The 13905-nt window shown below is 44.6% G+C and overlaps 1 protein-coding gene across 1 annotated transcript in view; it reads left to right on the top strand.

Moving 5' to 3' along the window:
* Positions 1–13905, top strand: part of LOC118370053 (receptor-type tyrosine-protein phosphatase T) — a 488900-nt gene that overhangs the window by 216173 nt on the left and 258822 nt on the right. Inside the window, exon 8 of the mRNA XM_052498885.1 lies at positions 6461–6753. Coding sequence (XP_052354845.1) covers positions 6461–6753 — 293 coding nt within the window. The remainder of the gene's footprint in view (positions 1–6460; positions 6754–13905) is intronic.

Here is a 13905-nt window from a genome sequence, read left to right as displayed (position 1 = left end):
ATATAATGCAGATAAGACTCCATGTTTCGTCCACAAAGGTCAAATCATAGCACTACCGATATAAATAACAATGCATCGCCTATCTAATGCTGATTCCAGCACATTCAAAAAGTGGGGCTCAAGGTATGCTATGATACCAATTCAGAACATGCTGCTATTAGAGAGATATACCAGAGATAGCACAATTCCTGGTGGCGTGTTGTTCCACTACCTTAAATTACCCCCTCTCAGATCCTCAAGCTGTTATCAGCTCTCATTAAAGATGGAGGGAGACAGTCCCTGGAAAAATCATAAAATAAATTGATTTAATCAGCAGAGCACTCTGAGGGCCCACTCCTGGGTGGCGAGGCGCTCCCTTCAGTGTGCTGCACATGAAAGCAGTGGGGTCTATCGGTGTGCCTCCGCAGAATTCAGAGAGCTGAAAATAGGCTTGTGGTGATAATGATACTGGGAAGCTGGTAGTCTTGTCTAATGACGTTTCAACGTGCATCTCCTCAATTTTCTCGATCACTCTCTTCTTTTTTTTGCAAGTGCAAGGGGAAAAACAGATTTAGGTCATTGTTGTCTCACAGCTAACAATTCCTTTTTCTGGTATATGTTTTCCTCTATCTTTCTTCCTGTGCCAACTGGGGCTTGATCTGAAACCTTGACGGAATATCCCCAATTCACGGAATATCCCCAATATGCCGAATTTATCAACTCAGTTACACTTTACATGTTATCTGGCTATGGTTATATTATAATATGACAAGTTATAATATGGTCATAACACTGTCACGGCACATATATTTAGACCTGTTGTTTTTAAAACAGAATTATTTTATTTTATGGCTGGTTATGACACCTACATAAGTGTCAAAACTCACAAAACCTACCACACAAGGCAAAACATGCCATTACACCATAGCCTACGTGTCTACAGTATGTTTATGTGATATACTTTTCATTACATCAAAACAAAGGTTTTAAGAGACAACATTTCAAACGAAAAGGAAACTTCTTGGCAGGGAAACAACTATTATGTCATAACCAGCTTTAAAATAATGCAATATATGTCACAACAGGTGTAAATATATGGGTCATGACAGTGTTATGACCATATTATGACAGGTTATGACAAGTTATGTCAGCTTTTATTATTATGAAATGTTTATGACCGTGTTGTCAGAAACTCCCCACAGTGTGCCAGGTGATAAAGATGAGGGCAAACAGGACCTTGGTCTCCCCTGATTTTTCCCCTGAATGCACCCGAAAAACGCACTGATAGCCGTTGTGTGGTTTGCCCATGCTGCAAAAATATCAAAACGGAAGTGAAATGGAAGTGGAAATGGAAGTTAACCCCCATTTAGCGGAGAGCTTTCAATAAGGGCCACAGTTGGCCGGATACCTCCCAGAGAGGATGCAAAGATGCAACACCCGCCAACAGTGGTGGTAGACGACAACAGTCACTTGGCCCTTTCCTCTCTCTTGTCCTCTTAAGTGGACATTTTTGCCTTTTATTCATGTACCGATCTGGCTACTTTTATCACACCAGATACATTCGCCATGCACAACCAAAGCAAAATGACACCATGTGCCGTCTTTGCTCTCACCAACCCTGTAAACATTGCATCACCTGTTCCCTGTTAGCACGTGTTCACTGTACCATTTGTAATGATGACTTACCTGGATGGCATATTTTCATAATTACGCACTGTGCCAGAAATCACAACGTCTGTGCATCTCTCTGATGGGCGGTGCCGCGGCATAGTTCAAATGGCCCCAGCCAATGAGGAGTGGCGGTGAGAACATGCTGCTGATAGGGTTGTGCTGACACAGACCTTTGCACGTACCAAAAGAAATGAAGTAGTGCACCTTTATTAATGGAAGGGAGGAAAAGCAATGCTTTATGATCATCCTGCACCTTCCCGAGATACCATGTCCCTGAGATGAATAGGAGCCCGATGATAGATGAGGCATTTACTCCCAAGAATGCAAGCACAATGCATATTGTAATGGCCCCCCGAAAAAGTTTGAGAGACTATACTTTGCTTTAGAGAGCAGACCATTATTCTTCCATAAGGAACTGGCAAAGATTGACAAAATACTTTTCCCAAAAACGTTATGATGGATTAGAACAGCAGATTTAAACCCCATGATGATAGCATAGTTAGGACGTTTGAACACTCTCCATGTCACCCTACCGGTGGTATTAACGTTAATTTCATCATTATAACTTGGGCCCAGTTTTTCCGGCGGGTCACATAGTCAGGCCAAAATTTTGGCCTTTGCTCTAAACCGACTGTCTTAACCTGCAGTATTACAGTGTCCATATTAGGACAGCCGTAGCAACTCCTTCTGAGACTGGCTTATTATGGACACCATACAAGTCAACTATTACCTAATTTCTCTTTAGTCATAGAGTAAACTCTCCCTGAGTATGACCTCAATGCATTTGTAACTTCTTCAGTTTCTGTCTACAGTCTGCAGTCTTTCCAACCATGGAGGAGCTAAATGTGGCCTGGTAATCTGGCTTAGTTGATTACATGGGAACACACACTGAGCAACACCCTCTAATGGGGGACTGGGTCCGCTGCTGCTACGCATGGCTGGGTACCTTCACGGGTGGTCTCCCATGCTCAGACGAGGATTACTACCCACTCCTCTGCTTTACTCCTCTTCCGCCTCTCTCTCTCTCCCTGTCTTTCTGTTTGTTAGCCTCCCACTCTCCCTCTCTGTCTCTGTCTCTCTCTCTCTCTTTTATAAAATCAAATCAAATTTATTTATATAGCCCTTCGTACATCAGCTGATATCTCAAAGTGCTGTACAGAAACCCAGCCTAAAACCCCAAACAGCAAGCAATGCAGGTGTAGAAGCACGGTGGCTAGGAAAAACTCCCAAGAATGGCCAAAACCTAGGAAGAAACCTAGAGAGGAACCAGGCTATGTGGGGTGGCCAAACCTCTTCTGGCTGTGCCAGGTGGAGATTATAACAGAACATGGCCAAGATGTTCAAATGTTCATAAATGACCAGCATGGTCGAATAATAATAAGGCAGAACAGTTGAAACTGGAGCAGCAGCACGGTCAGGTGGACTGGGGACAGCAAGGAGTCATCATGTCAGGTAGTCATGGGGCATGGTCCTAGGGCTCAGGTCCTCCGAGAGAGAGATAGAAAGAGAGAATTAGAGAGAGCATATGTGGGGTGGCCAGTCCTCTTCTGGCTGTGCCGGGTGGAGATTATAACAGAACATGGCCAAGATGTTCAAATGTTCATAAATGACCAGTATGGTCGAATAATAATAAGGCAGAACAGTTGAAACTGGAGCAGCAGCACGGCCAGGTGGACTGGGGACAGCAAGGAGTCATCATGTCAGGTAGTCCTGGGGCATGTTCCTAGGGCTCAGGTCCTCCGAGAGAGAGAAAGGAAGAGAGAAGGAGAGAATTAGAGAACGCACACTTAGATTCACACAGGACACCGAATAGGACAGGAAAGGTACTCCAGATATAACAAACTGACCCTAGCCCCCCAACACATAAACTACTGCAGCATAAATACTGGAGGCTGAGACAGGAGGGGTCAGGAGACACAGTGGCCCCATCCGAGGACACCCCCGGACAGGGCCAAACAGGAAGGATATAACCCCACCCACTTTGCCAAAGCACAGCTCCCACACCACTAGAGGGATATCTTCAACCACCAACTTACCATCCTGATACAAGGCTGAGTATAGCCCACAAAGATCTCTGCCATGGCACAACCCAAGGGGGAGTGCCAACCCAGACAGGAGGACCACATCAGTGAATCAACCCACTCAGGTGACGCACCCCTTCCAGGGACGGCATGAGAGAGCCCCAGTAAACCAGTGACTCAGCCCCTGTAATGGGGTTAGAGGCAGAGAATCCCAGTGGAAAGAGGGGAACCGGCCAGGCAGAGACAGCAAGGGCGGTTTGTTGCTCCAGAGCCTTTCCGTTCACCCTCCCACTCCTGGGCCAGACTACACTCAGTCATATGACCCACTGAAGAGATGAGTCTTCAGGAAAGACTTAAAGGTTGAGACCGAGTTTGCGTCTCTGACATGGGTAGGCAGACCGTTCCATAAAAATGGAGCTCTATAGGAGAAAGCCCTGCCTCCAGCTGTTTGCTTAGAAATTCTAGGGACAATTAGGAGGCCTGCGTCTTGTGACCGTAGCGTACGTGTAGGTATGTACGGCAAGACCAAATCAGAGAGATAGGTAAGTGCAAAACCCATGTAATGCTTTGTAGGTTAGCAGTAAAACCTTGAAATCAGCCCTTGCTTTGACAGGAAGCCAGTGTAGAGAGGCTTGCACTGGAGTAATATGATCAAATTGTTTGGTTCTAGTCAGGATTCTAGCAGCCATATTTAGCACTAACTGAAGTTTATTTAGTGCTTTATCCGGGTAGCCGGAAAGTAGAGCATTGCAGTAGTCTAACCTAGAAGTGACAAAAGCATGGATTAATTTTTCTCCATCATTTTTGGACAGAAAGTTTCTGATTTTTGCAATGTTACGTAGATGGAAAAAAGCTGTCCTTGAAATGGTCTTGATATGTTCTTCAAAAGAGAGATCAGGGTCCAGAGTAACGCCAAGGTTCCTTCACAGTTTTATTTGAGACGACTGTACAACCATTAAGATTAATTGTCAGATTCAACAGACTCAGATTCAACAGACAACAACTCTTTGTTTCTTGGGACCTATAGAACAAGCATCTCTGTTTTGTCCTAGTTTAAAAGTAGAACGTTTGCAGCCATCCACTTCCTTATGTCTGAAACACATGCTTCTAGCAAGGGCAATTTTGGGGCTTCACCATGTTTCATTGAAATGTAAAGCTGTGTGTCATCCGCATAGCTGTGAAAGTTAACATTATGTTTTCGAATAACATCCCCAAGAGGTAAAATATATAGTGAAAACAATAGTGGTCCTAAAACGGAACCTTGAGGAACACCGAAATTTACAGTTGATTTGTCAGAGGACAAACCATTCACAGAGACAAACTGATATCTTTCTGACAGATAAGATCTAAACCAGGCCAGAACTTGTCCGTGTAGACCAATTTGGGTTTCCAATCTCTCCAAAAGAATGTGGTGATTGATGGTATCAAAAGCAGCACTAAGGTCTAGGAGCACGAGGACAGATGCAGAGCCTCGGTCCGATGCCATTAAAATGTAATTTGCCACCTTCACAAGTGTCGTCTCAGTGCTATGATGGGGTCTAAAACCAGACTGAAGCATTTCGTATACATTGTTTGTCTTCAGGGAGGCAGTGAGTTGCTGCGCAACAGCCTTTTCTAAAATGTTTGAGAGGAATGGAAGATTCGATATAGGCCGATAGTTTTTTATATTTTCTGGGTCAAGGTTTGGCTTTTTCAAGAGAGGCTTTATTACTGCCACTTTTAGTGAGTTTGGTACACATCCGGTGGATAGAGTGACATTTATTCTGTTCAACATAGGAGGGCCAAGCACAGGAAGCAGCTCTTTCAGTAGTTTAGTTGGAATAGGGTCCAGTATGCAGGTTGAAGGTTTAGAGGCCATGATTATTTTCATCATTGTGTCAAGACGCAGGTTTAAAGAGGAGTCCGTAATTTGCTTTCTAATAATCATAATCTTTTCCTCAAAGAAGTTCATGAATGTATCACTGCTGAAGTGAAAGTCATCCTCTCTTGGGGAATGCTGCTTTTTAGTTAGCTTTGCGACAGTATCAAAAAGGAATTTCAGATTGTTCTTATTTTCCTCAATTAAGTTAGAACAATAGGATGATTCAGCAGCAGTAAGGGCTCTTCGGTACTGCATGGTACTGTCTTTCCAAGCTAGTCGGAAGACTTCCAGTTTGGGGTGGCGCCATTTCCGTTCCAATTTTCTGGAAGCTTGCTTCAGAGCTCGGGTATTATCTTTCCCACTGTCTGTCTCTCTTATCCCGTAACCCCCTGTCGAGAGGAAGGAAGGAGAGATACAGAGCCGTTCAATGCACTGGAAGCCCTGTGTCTCTTGTGAATAATGTCACAGGGTATCAGGGCTGCGCTGGTTGAGTGGAGAGCAGGGTAGCATGCAGCGAAGGGGAATATGGGAAAGAGTGAGGCACTTCACCTCATTAGATGCAATGCTCTCGCAGGCATTCAGTTTAGTTCGGATACAATTTACCTCTGGCAGAAGGGTACCACTCAAGTTTGGTTTTGATTTCACTTTGTGAAAGTGTTTGATAATAACCAGTTTACATACATTGTTATTACACAGTTTACACGCTCCATGGCACTCATTCATAACTGTCCATATCATGCTGCCAATTCATGCTCCCTTAAAACCACCATTATCTATCACAGGGGTTCCCAAAATGTTCTCACACACAATCCCAAATTGACATCAGGAAATTGCAATGACCTCAATCATTTATCCACATACATTTGGGAACCACTGACCTAGTCCTATATTCTAATCTCCATTGTCCTCTCTCTCTCTACCCCCTCAGCTCCCCCACGCCCATTGCCCCTCCGGAGCTCTTGGCGGTGGGGGCCACCTACCTGTGGATCAAGCCCAACGCCAACTCCATCATCGGGGACGGACCTATCATCCTGAAGGAGGTGGAGTACCGCACAACCACGGGCAACTGGGCCGAGACCCACATCGTGGATGCCCCCACCTACAAGCTTTGGCATTTGGACCCCGACGTGGAGTACGAGATCAAGGTTCTGCTGACCCGGCCAGGCGAGGGAGGCACGGGACCCCCGGGACCTCCACTCATCACCCGGACCAAGTGTGCTGGTGAGTGGAACAATGTGGTTTCTTTGTCGGTGTTGTGTTTCTGTCTGTGTTCTATTATGTTCAATTGCTCGTCTTTATTTAGGTCCCCATTAGCTGATGCCTTAGCGACTGCTGGTCTTCCTGGGTTCCTTCTAACTAGAGCATAATTAACAATCTGTAGATAGGCTTTACTCCTAGTTTGAGGGATAGTGTGTGGATTTCTACTGCTCATCTTTCAGTGCTGTATACATTGGGCTCCTATTACCAGCTATTTCCTCTTTGATGATGGGAGCTATATTCCATTATATAATTGAAGGTTAAGTGAGACTTGGAAAACGAGAACCAAATAGATTTTTCCTTGCAACAGTGAATCAATGACTTCACTGTGCACCACCTGCCTCCATAAGGTCCACCCCACCTTCGGCTTCTGAAGTTCACACTTCCTGAATCATCTGAGACACTCCGTTTGCATCCCAAATGGCACCCTTTTCCCTTTATAGTGCACTACTTTTGACCAGGACGCACAGGGTAGGTGGTAGACATTTTTGTTGTTGTAATTATTGGCCCAGTGGGTAGCGTATGCAGCTTGCAGAAAGACACACTTCATTTAATAAAGTGACTGCTAATCAGATCAACCCTGTGTGTGCGTGTGTATGAGAGAGACTGTGTGTGTGCAACTGTGTCTGTATGTGACTCTTTGCATGTGTGTGTGCGTGCAATGGCTCATGTGGGGCTCTGATGGGGAATGGTAATTGAGGTGAGCAGATGAGCAGCCGTGGGAAGTCTCTGTTCTCCAGGTGAGAGACATGATGAAGGAGCTGCGTGTGGCAGCGCCAACACAGTGGGGAAGCACCAATGATCTGGAGAAAATGAAGCACTGTTAGTGTCCCCTCTCTCTTTTTCCCTTTTCTTTCTCTTTCTCTCTGCACCTTTCTCTTTCTCCTGTTCTTTCGCTCTTTCTTATTTTTTCTGTTGAATTCTCTCTCCTTCAATTTAGTCTCTATACTTTCTGGCAGTTTTCTTCTCTTGTATTCCTATAATCCTTCTCTCTCTTTCTCTTATTCTCTTTGTCTACTTTGCTTTGAATTCTCTCTCTCTCTCTCCATTGAGTCTGTATTTCTTAATCTCTCTCTCTTATCTATTTCCCCCTGTTCTTTCCCTCTCATTACCCGCTGCTTTACTCAACATCTCATTCTTGTTCTCCGTCTGGAAAACTGATTGGATATAAGGGCAGAAGGCGAGACCCAGATGCAGACAAAGGAGACAGATGGTTAGAGTCTTTGTTGTTTATTTCATCCAAAATGAGCAGGTAAGGGAATGGCCGTGGACAGGCAAAAGGTCAAAACCAGAGTCCAAGAGGTAAAGAGTGGCAGACAGGCTGGATGTCAGGGCAGGCAGAAGGGTCAGGAAGGCGGGTACGGAGTCCAGAAAAAACAGGCAAGGGTCAAAACCGGGAAGACTAGAAAAAGAGAATGGAGAACAGGAGTATGGGGAAAAACACGCTGGTTGACTTGAAAGCATACTAGACGAATTGGCACAGAGAGACAGGAAACACAGGGATAAATACACTAGGGAAAATAAGAGACACCTGGAGGGGGTGGAGACAATCACAAGATCAGGTGAAACAGATCAGGGCGTGATGTTGGATTTGCAAAAACTCATCAATGTAAGGGAATTTCTTTTTTTTTTTACACAACGTTTAATCTTTATTCAATGACAGGGTGATATTCTTGGGTTGATTCTACGTTGAATTCCCATTAGTTGACAACTCAACCAAATGTAAATCAAAACTTGATGTTGAACTGACGTCTGTGTCCAGTGGGACAGTTGCTGCCTTCTCAAACCCTTTGAAGTTTATGCAGGGTGAATATGTCTGGGAGTGTGTCTGTGTGTGAATCTGCCAATGAATGTCTGTCTCCAATCTTCGGCCTTTGTCTTTTTGTATGTTGGTGCTGTGACTATGTGTGTTCAAGGTACTTTGCGCTACTCTAAGTTCCTCTGTGTGTGTGTATGCGTCTGTGTTTATGTGCTCACATTTGTGTGCGCGTGTCTTTGTGTGGTCCTTTGGCAGCCACCATCGCTCTCTGTACCAGTAAACAATTTAGCTAGGTGAAAATGATGTGCTATAGTGGTTCCCTGCAACCAGCTCTGCAGGTATCCACCACACTGCCCCCCCCGAACACACTCCTGGGCTCCCTGTCTCAGAAGCCCCACTCCCTCTCAGCGGGCTTCCACAGCACTTCTTGCCTGATGAAATGCTCCCAATTCCAGCTGACAGACACTATCTGATCTGTGCCACCGCCAGCCGCAGCCGTTTGCATTATGCTAATCCAGGCCCATGTAAAAAGTGCTTTCTCGCTAATGTACAGCTACGGGCGGTGGCATTCACTGTGACATTCATCAGGCATGTGTGGAGTAGACGCTGCACCACACATTATCACTGTCAAAGGCAAAGGCAATGAACAGAGCCCCCCTGGAGGAAACTGTAGAAGATGTCGGCTCCATTGCCGGAATGGAGGCTGAACGGAACACGCAGAAATCGATACGGTCCGCATGAAGAGGAGTTTGTAATACATCCCCAAACAGGATAAAAAACAAGAAGAGGACCTTTCTTGGGTTGTGAGCCGACCACTCTCGGACCAGTTACAGATTGCCCAGTCACTTTGATTGGGCTGTAGAAGCTAACCTGAGAACAGTGTTGACAAGGGGGTAGATCTTTCTGTTACAGTAAGCTACGCAGTGCTGCATCTCAACTCGGTTCAGGCTCTGTTAATGTGTTCCATCCAGAAGGTGTTGGTCCTCAGCCTAAGTTACATGAATCAGAACAAACCCCGCTTGACAGTGTCTAACTACCACACAATTATGGTGTGTTTCATGTAAGCTGAAGATCGGACACTGTTCGAGATGTCCGAGTGCACGAAGATGATTCAGAACCAATAGACAAATTACGCTGCTTGGGCATTTGCGTTTGTGCACAAGTCTGTGTGTGTGTGTGTGTGTGTGTGTGTGTGTGTGTGTGTGTGTGTGTGTGTGTGTGTGTGTGTGTGTGTGTGTGTGTGTGTGTGTGTGTGTGTGTGTGTGTGTGTGTGTGTGTGTGTGTGTGTGTGTGTGTGTGTCTACCTGCGGCCCAGATCAATATGGAAGAGGCTGCCTGTTTTCATCATATCAGAGTCAACCAGGAGGGAGAGAGAGGGGATGAAGAGGGAAGGAGGGAGGGAGGGGAGACAGCGGGGGCAGAGTGGAGGTGATGTGGAACAAAGGTGCTGCTGGCCGCGGCTCAATAGCTCTGTACTGTAACTCCTCTGTGTACTGGGCTAGCTTGGCTGTGTGAAGTGCAGCAGAAAGAAACATATGTTTTCTGAAGTGTCGGCCGCCGTGTTTACCTGTCAGAGAGATCTCGTGCCGGGATGGGGGGTGTAGAGAGGAGAAGGGCCTCATAAATGCTCAGGGGCCCACTCGCTTGTCTGCCTGGCTGATTTGAGTGTTGGCAGCCTGCAGCGCTTGAGTGGGCTTTGTCGTGGCACAGCAGGGCCGAGGGGGAAACACAAAGCACACATTGCTATTCGCGTCTACATCCTCCAACACCTGGGTGTATGGCCATTATAGTGGATGTACTGTTATCTTATTACATTCAGGTCAAATTCAAGACCCATTTTACTACTCTCCGCCAGGCAGTTGTGGAGTAAGTACCACATTTTCATACTTGAGTAAAGGTAAAGTTATGTTAATAGAAAATGACTCAAGTAAAAGTGAAAGTCACCCTGTAAAATATTACTTGAGTAAAAGTCGCCTAAAAGTATTTGGTTTTAAATGCACCTAAGTAAGTGTAATTTCTACAAATATTTATAAACAATATAATTGGACCAGTTTCCTGTCCTGTTGAGCATTCAAAATTGAATGACTACTTTTGGCTGTCAGCGAAAATCTATGGAGTAAAAATTACATTATTTTCATTAGGAATGTAGTGGAGTAAAAGTTGGCAAAAATATAAATAGTAAAGTACAGATAGCCCAAAAACTACTAAAGGACTTTACACCACTGCCACCAGGTGACGATGAGGGACGTGACATCTTTGGCTCCCAGCGTGTCGCTTCATCTCATGTGTCATCCCGCCGACTGGCACACATTCTTCCACCCGGCCCTAACACCCGCGGTGGCGAAGTGTGTTCGACTCGTTAGGAGGTGGACTGAAGATGCCTTTAATCCATTTTGCACTGAGCGTGAATGATCTATAAACTATAGACCTCCGCTTGACTGTCAACCAAACAGGATTTATTCTTATTGTCTTTCCCCTCACGTTACGATAAATCTCCCCCCTGTGCGTTGGAAGATGAAGGTGATAATGTGCTTGTGAGAGCTGTGGTGGCAAGAGTTCATCTTACTCATCCTGCAGTCTCTCTCTCTGTCCTTGGCTGGTTTCCCCGAAAATACCCACCTACACATGTTCCCCCCTCCTGGAGGATCAAATGGACACTCTCCAATAACCGGATTTTCTGTTTTATTAAGTAAATCCCAACCATGAAGAAGTTTTGGAAAATGTTCAAATTGACATTGGATAATTTTTAATATTCTGATGAAAAAATGGCCTCGTAGCTTCCTAAACTCTAGTGTTAAGTTTGAAGTTTCTGGGTTTCTTAGAGTTCAGGCACATTTAATGATTTATATGGCTCTCTCTTTAGACTACCATGCTTTAGTGCTTTCTATTACCATTGCCCTTCATAAGCTTTTCATAGATGATGGGCAGTGGACCGTTGTCTGGCCTAGAATTCATGCAGAGCCCAAATGCATGGTTTTAAAGGACAACGCTACTGTTAATTTGTTTGCATTATTTCTGGGCAAGGAGAAGATGACTTTGCTCGACCTCCAAGGCTGGTCTCCTGGGCCAGCATTAATCTTTCCGCTCACCATGATCTGAGAAGAGGACTTTGCAATATTACATTTTTCTCCAACAATTCTTTCTCTCCTAAGTCGCCGCTGCTACTGCCACAGAGGGGTTGTCCTGCCACACATGCACACACAGACACGTGCACGCTCGCACATACACGGACACACTTTCTTCACAGGTCACTCATCTCCCTTCAGGGAGTAGTGAGGAAGACATGGAGGAACGCTCTGATGATCTGGGGGACGCAGCCTCTCCTGGATTGATCACTCTTTAAAACACCTTCCCTCCTCTGTTAACTGACTGAATATTTATGAGGCAGGATCTAATGTGTCTCCTGGCTTATGTCCTCACACTATTAAGAGATGGGTATTTGATTTACCAGCAGGATATATGACTTTCCTTTACTTCCTTGCCAACTGCAGCTTTTTGATTTAAAAGACTCAAGCTTTAAAAACAACATTTTGTACCGGGGAAGGGACAGGGATATTTTAAACTAAAAAATGTTTGAATCAAAATGAGTTAACATACTGCAATTCTCATCAAATTGTGATGAGGACAATGGGACAATGTGCTGTTGTAGTGAAAGAAACATGAAATAAAGCTACTCACACAGCATAGAGTCTTTTCAACAATGACATCTTGTTTTATGTCTAACCTAGCACTCAAGATGTGCTTGTGGGCCTTGTCAAGAACTTCAAGACTATCAAAAGCCATGTCAAATATCCTTATAATGCAAGAAAGACAATAAGCCAAGTGTCTTCAAGGACTCGACCAGGGAGGCCCATTGAGAACAGCTAATCCTTGCTTTTTCTTCTTTACATGGAACGTTAAGGGATTTAAGGCACCATATAAACAACATAGGCTTTTTTTTTTTAAACACTGACGCACCAGTCAACACTGATCGGCCACTCAAACTGGGCCCAAGTTAATCAGAAAGGCTCTTCACATGCTGAAAGGCCTCTATTTCTACTTTCACCTTCCCCTCTGCTCCCCCCTCTCTCTCTCTATGGGGCTTATAATGACAGGCCTGAGGATAAACCCCACTGGTACAGCTTGGTAATAAAGGCTGTGTTTGTGTGTGTGTCTGTACACGTGTGCGTGTGGTAATGAAGAGGGTAAGGGAAAGCTCTTCAGAGAGAGCTGATGCCTGACAAAGCATGTTTCACATTTCCTTTCACAGCACGTCTCACAGACACACACAGCACGCCAATATGTTGAATTCCAAGTGTGTGCTTAATGTGTGCATGTATGTAATGCGTATGTGTGATTGTGATGATGGTACAGGGGGAATTGGGGGATGCTCATATGTGTATGCATGAGCATGTACAGTACCAGTCAAATTTGGTCAAACCTACTCATTCAAGTTTTTTTTCTACATGGTAGAATAATAGTAAAGACATCGAAACTATGAAATTACACATATGGAATAATGTAGTATCCAAAATAGTGTTCAACAAATCAAAATATATTTTATATTTGGTATTATTCAAAGTAACCACCCATTCCCTTGATGACAGTATTGGACACGCTTGGCATTCTCTCAACCAGTTTCATGATGTAGTCACCTGGAATGCATTTCAATCAACAGGCGTGCCTTGTTAAAAGTTCATTTGTGGAATATCTTTCCTTCTTAATGCATGGGGCGGCAGCGTAGCCTAGTGGTTAGAGCATTGGACTAGTAACCGGAAGGTTGCGAGTTCAAACCCCCGAGCTGACAAGGTACAAATCTGTCGTTCTGCCCCTGAACAGGCAGTTAACCCACTGTTCCCAGGCCGTCATTGAAAATAAGAATGTGTTCTTAACTGACTTGCCTGGTTAAATAAAGGTAAAAAAAAATGTTTAAATTAAAAAATATTTGATGTCACTTTTGTTGTGACAAGGATTGGTATACAGAAGAAAGCCCTATTTGGTAAAAGACCAAGGCAAGAACAATGTCAAGAACAACTCAAATAAGCAAAGATATACGACGGTCCATCATTACTTTAAGACATGAAGGTCAGTCAATCCGGAAAATTTCAAGAACTCAAAATCCATCAAGCACTATGATGAAATTGGCTTTCATGAGGACCACCACAGGATAGGAAGACCCAGAGATACCTCTGCTGCAAAGTTCATTGACTGCACCAGATTTGCCAGTTCTTACTGTGAGATGTTACCCCACTCTCCCACCAAGGCACCTGCAAGTTCCCAGACATTTCTGGGGGGAATGGCCCTAGCCCTCACCCTCCAATCCAACAGTTCCCAGATGTGCCCGTGTCTGTGTTATTTTGCCCATCTTAATCTTTTCT

Source organism: Oncorhynchus keta, chromosome 37 (genome assembly GCF_023373465.1).
Source record: "Oncorhynchus keta strain PuntledgeMale-10-30-2019 chromosome 37, Oket_V2, whole genome shotgun sequence".
In the NCBI taxonomy this organism is placed as follows: domain Eukaryota; kingdom Metazoa; phylum Chordata; class Actinopteri; order Salmoniformes; family Salmonidae; genus Oncorhynchus; species Oncorhynchus keta.
Note: the sequence above shows the minus strand (reverse complement) of the source record. Positions and strands in the feature narration are given on the sequence as shown.